Raw genomic sequence first — 6,000 nt, 5'->3', positions numbered from 1 at the left:
TCACTGAGCTTTCCAGAGATGGTTGAATCCAAAATGGTTTGCACTGGGCACTGATTCGAACTTTCTAAGACTACCCTAGATTCATCAAATATGAATGCTTATATACTGTATAAATGCAAAACTTTTTTATATTATTTATTAAAAAAAAAAAAAAAAAACTCAAATGTATTTTATATTATATTATATTATATTATATTATATTATATTATATTATATTATATTATATTATATTATATTATATTATATTATATTATATTATATTATATTATTCTCCAAACCGCTTATCTCATGTAGGGTTGTGGGTGTATTATATTATATTATATTATTCCCCAAACCACTTCTCCTATGTAGGGTTCCAGGTGTTTTATATTATATTATATAAAAATATTAAATATACATTACTCTGAGAAAAAAAAAAATGCTGGATCTCTGGAGGATATAATGTAGATATGTCATAAGTGTCAATTTTTTGAAAATGAGATTTATACATCGTCTCAAAGCTGAATAAATATTTGTTATGATAGGACAATATTTGGCCGAGATACAACTATTTGAAAATCTGGAATCTGAGGGTGCAAAAAAATCAAAATACTGAGAAAATCGCCTTTAAAGTTGTCCAAATGAAGTTCTTAGCAATGCATATTACTAATCAAAAATGAAGTTTTGATATGTTTACGGTAGGAAATTTACAAAATATCTTCATGGAACATGATCTTTACTTAATATCCTAATGATTTTTGGCATAAAAGAAAAATCAATAATTTTGACCTATACAATGTATTTTTGGCTATTGCTATAAATATACCCGTGCAACTTAAGACTCAAGGTTTTGAGGTCCAGGGTCACATATAATGTAAGGAGCTACGTATGAATGTAAGAATCTGCCCCTCCCTTTGTGAAAGCATCCGCATCCCTCCCCACACGCCCAGACTCAACTCCTCTCTCTCTCTCCCCTCATTCTCTCTCTCTCTCTGATAAAGGAGGAGGGACCTGCTCTTGTCGTGAGCTACGTGCAGAGTTCACATCTACCACCAAATATCTCAATCGACCATCCCATGAAGACGTATATCAGGGGCGCGAATTTACTTTCTGTTTTATGAGCATCAGTTAACTTGCAGCCTGCGATGCTTGTGTTTATACGATCATTGATTTGTTAATAATGCGTACGATTTGTGCACATTTAAAGGCTTGATTTGATTTATTTATGGTCGGTTGTTAGAAGAAGGTAGAATAGAAGTGTGTTATATTGCGGAGGCGCAGAATTTGAGCTCTTTCTGTTTGGGTTTGTGATCGAGCAGGAGGGAGGAGTGGCGGAGAAACGGCTGGTAAGTCCATAATACTACACCTCCACATGAGCAATAAATACATACATCATGTGGTTGTTACACTATCATAAACAGACATTCTTCCTTGGCAGTGTTTATTCCTCGAGTGCACCGATTAAAGCGCGACCCTTAGACAGAAGGTTAAAATACATTAACCGTCTTTTAACGTTGCTGACTCCGTTAGCCCGCTGTTTAATGTGTCCGAATCGTGAGCGAATCGTTCATTTGAGTCGGATCTCTGTAGTGTTTCGGTTGAACCGTTTCACAAAACACCTTTCTTTTAGGAATCGGAATGAATCGATCCGTACGGTTCGTGATTCGACATCCCGTCGATTTATTGAGTGAGAACCGCTTCTCTCGAAAATGTCCGCTTTTCCGAGGATTTGGATTGAACCAAGGATTTCACTGATAGGACGAAAACTATGAAAGTTACTCTAATAACCAAATAACTTAAATATCACATGTAAAAAAAAAAAAAATTGGAAATATTTTACCAATTTATTGACTGCTATATCAAGCAACAATCCTTGGTTTTAATAAATATAATTTTATTTGGGCGTGAATACACTTTTCAGATTTAGGAGAATTAGTAGTTTAATGTAAATGCATGTTATTTTAAATTCTAAACAAAATGTGTGCTACTATGAACCCCTGGAGCGAATTACAATAATGTAGTATTGTTAGTAATAATAAAATGCAATAAAAAACGTAATAAGCAGCAATATGTGCTTACATAAGAAAGCTTTATTGAAGCTTCATGCCTCAGCGGGATGTCAGGGATGACGCAGAGACGTCATGACGTAAAAGAACGTTGAATCATTTTTAAATGATTCTTTGAAACTAACTGTTCGAACGAATCAATTCGCAGTAATGAGTCGGATTGCCCTATTATGCTTTAGATAGCAGAACGGCTAGTGAGCTATCGTGTCTACACCGGACGCGAGCGGCACGGCACGACAAATCCCCGATATTAAACTGATGCCTCGTTCGGTTTATGACTATCTGACACAAAGTTGAAATGATTTGCAACGGTCGCTTTGTCGCGTCAATTGTAGACACACTTTAGCTGTTGCGACGCGATACGACAATTGTCGCGTCCGGTGTAGACACGGCGTTTAATGTCGCTAATAGGCGTATAATGTTCATGTTAATTACAATTAGACATATATGCGTCTGCTTTTACAAGCAGAGAGCATTCATTACTCCGTATAGACTCCAGAAACACCACCTACTATCAGTCCGCTGCAAATATAACTGGAGTAACGTATTCATCGGTGGTTTGACTGATTGAATGGAACTCAAACGAGTTTACCTCTGAATTAGAGCAGTATTGACGCCTTTATTTGCTGTGTCTGCCACTGCAACAGGGTTTTTTTTCTGAATGCTCGTTCATTCACGTGTGGTGTCAAACTTCTCGACGTCATGATGATAATAAAAGGAGGCGCGAGAGCAGAAAGTTCGAGGCGCGTGCTGGCCTGACCCCAGCTGTTTGTTTACCACGTGCTTCTGTTACACAAAGTAAACACAATAGTAAGCTGTGCACTTCATTATGAACTCCAGCGCTGGAGAATGTTTAGTTATGGTACACTTAAACTTGATTTAAAGTTGCCTAAGTTGAGATATCACATGACAAAATGCATAAGCATAGGTTCATTGGTAGGTCCATCCAGTGATAAACCTGTATTTTGGGTCTTACTTTTTTAAAACTTAGTTTTAGTCATGGATGCATGGATGAGGGCATGTCCATTTTATTGTTTGCCTAATTTGGTGACTGTCTAGTAAAAGTAAAAGATGAATTTGTGCCAAAACATAGTAGAGTTACACTGACCGCTTTGCTGTCGTAGTTGTGCACAATTATAATTGGGTATCATTGACGTGTAATTTTTTTTTACTTTAGATGCCCTATATCAGAACAGACCAGCAAACCATTTTGGGTCTTGGCCTACCTGTTAAATACCATAAATACTGATTTAACTAGTGCACATGTAAACTTTATATTATAAAGAAATCCAAACCACAGCTTTCTTCTTAATTTGTCATGGCAATAAATTTCATTTACTTTAATTGCATCCCTCACTTCATCAAGCAGGCAGGTCTGGTCTCTGGTGTAATACACCAAGCTTGTGCATGCTGTTTTTCAGTGTAGCTGGCTGAACGACATGTACGGCACATAATAAGAACTAATCAGGAACTTGTTTTTGTGCACAATGTCCAGAGATGTCAGTTTGCCTTATGCCATCCTGGCTGCTTGGTATTAGACAATGAAAATAACAGCCCCCTATGGTGTAGAGGTCAGCAGTGTGACCTTATTTGGAGCAGCGCTCAAAAACTATAAACATTTGCCTACAGCTCACTGCTAAAAGCAGTTTATTCAGTGGCAACTGACCCTAAAATCCATCTGTTTTCACTGTGTTTAGTTTATTTTAACATGCTGACATTTAAAACCAAAGTGGTCATTTCTGATGTTTCTGCTTTGTAATGTAATGTACAATATGCTTGTATGATGCTGTATGCTTATGATTGACATAAATTCGGGTTTTTCTAATATAACATTGAGGTTACTAAACATGCAAATGAGCTGTTGAACCTAGCCTGACTTTGAGGTTTGCATGATGCTTATGAATAGTTTTACACATGCCAGATATGACTCAAGGGTCATTTGTGGTAAGTGTAGTTAATTAAATTATTCCTAATTATTAGTATTTTTTCTTTTGATAAGACTGGAAATTGTTTTATTCTGGTAGAATATGTGGAAACACATTCTAGATAGTGAGGCGATTCGTCATCAGCTGGATTTGCATGTTTGTTCCCCTCAAAACTCTTTTGTAAAAAAAAATAAATAAATAAAATAAAAATAAAAAGATTATGTAAGTTTCAAAGACACAGATGTGAATTAGTCATCATGTTTTGCAGGCTCCTGAATTCTGAATCCTGCCTAAAATCCACAAAGATGATATATCTGCCAGTGTAAGTCTTAATATAATGCTTTACAACATACTTGATAGTTGAGTTCAAGTTGTCTGGTCCTTTAAAGGAATAGTTTGCCCAAAAAATGATAATTTACTGTCAATTTACTTACCCTCAGACCATCTAACATGTAGATTTTGATGTAGAGTTTTTTTGTTTGTTTGTCTGTTTTTTCAATATAACAGATTTTGAGAAATTAAGCATCACTTGCTTACCAATGGATCCTTTGCAGTGAATGGGTGCCATCAGAATGAGAGTCCAAATAGCTGATAAAAAATATCATAACAATCCACACAACTTCAGTTGACGTCTTGTGATGTGAAAAGCTGCATTTGTAAGAAACAAATCCAATGTTTTTTTCCAGTCCAACAAATTTTAACTGTCACTTCTGGCCAAAATACCGGTTCATAAATCCATAATAAGGCTTTCTCCAGTGGAAAGTCCTCTCACATCCAAATCCACTGACATATTTGTTTAGAAATGTTTTTGCTTGTAAACAGTGCTTGGTCTTTGTGTTCTCTCCTGTTTCTAACAGGACAACTTTGTTGCTGGAGAAGCATTGCTATGGATTTAGCCAGAAGTAATGGTTTGAAGTATAAAAATGTCTTAATTATGAGTTTGTTTATTACAAACACGCAGCTTTTCACTTCACACGACATGCATTGATGAACTGGAGTTGCGTGGATTATTGTAATGTTTTTATCAGTTGTTTGAACTCTCATTCTGACGGCACCCATTCACTGCAGAGAATCCATTGGTGGTGAGTAAGAGATGCAATGCTAAATTGCTCCAAATCTGTTCAGATGAGGAAACAACCTTATTTACATCTTGAATGGCCTTGAGTTGGTTTTCAGCAAATTTTCATTTTTGGGTGAACTGTTCCTTTAAAGTTAATTTATCACCAAAATGCAGTTATAGAAATTCCCCATACATTCTGTAAGATTAAAACTGTCCCTTGTGTGATTGATCATTCAGCTGAGTTCCCTCACCTTCATAATGTCTTGCATCAACAGCTTGCATCAACAGTCTCTTTAATGAACACTTGCTCCGGTATTTCTGGAATCTGGAGTTTTTATAGTTTCATTGAAAAAAATCCTTCTGTGTTGATTTAGAAACACTGATTCAGTACGAAGGATACTTGTCTAATACCAATGTAAACAAAGGATTATTGCATGCATATTTTGTGTACAGTATATACATGGCCACATGATGAAAAGAAGATGAGAATTAAAGACCACAAGAAAGACCGGCAAAAAGAAATACAGAGTTGTTTATGAGGGCCCTGTGGGGAATGTCGGCTGAGAGGGTAAATTAGGGGCAACAGCTGCTGGTGTCACTTCTACAGCTTGTTTGTACCATCTCATGTTACTGTTTAAGCTCACAAGACAGGACACTTGCCCTCTTGCGTACATTTAGGATCATTAAACCACTCAGATCAGTATATCAAGCTAGCTTGCACTCTCAGCACAGCAGAGCATTGGAGAGAATAATTGCAAAATAAGCTATTTGATAGCATGTGGAGTATTCATCATCCTTCTGGACCTATAAATCATATCTTCTCTATTCCTGTGCTTAGTCTGCAGTGCGTATTCCCATTCACCCAGAAATGAATATTCTGTCGTTTGCTCACCCTCATGTTGTTCCAAACCCATATGACATTCTTGCTTTTGTGCAACACAAAAAGGCAATATTTCTCCTTTTGTATTCC

General features: G+C 36.4%; 1 protein-coding gene across 2 annotated transcripts in view; it reads left to right on the top strand.

Moving 5' to 3' along the window:
• Positions 1-982: 982 nt before the first annotated feature.
• rnf24 (ring finger protein 24) overlaps positions 983-6,000 on the top strand; it is a 36,782-nt gene continuing 31,764 nt past the window's right edge. The window contains exons 1-2 of one of the 2 annotated variants that reach the window (XM_058754082.1): positions 983-1,325; positions 4,239-4,292. In XM_058754082.1, the coding sequence (XP_058610065.1) occupies positions 4,276-4,292 (17 nt within the window). In that variant the 5' untranslated portion in view covers positions 983-1,325; positions 4,239-4,275. The remainder of the gene's footprint in view (positions 1,326-4,238; positions 4,293-6,000) is intronic. The other variant, XM_058754154.1, reaches the window with a different exon arrangement.

Source organism: Onychostoma macrolepis, chromosome 01, assembly GCF_012432095.1.
Source record: "Onychostoma macrolepis isolate SWU-2019 chromosome 01, ASM1243209v1, whole genome shotgun sequence".
In the NCBI taxonomy this organism is placed as follows: domain Eukaryota; kingdom Metazoa; phylum Chordata; class Actinopteri; order Cypriniformes; family Cyprinidae; genus Onychostoma; species Onychostoma macrolepis.
This window is presented reverse-complemented; position numbering and strand designations above follow the sequence as displayed.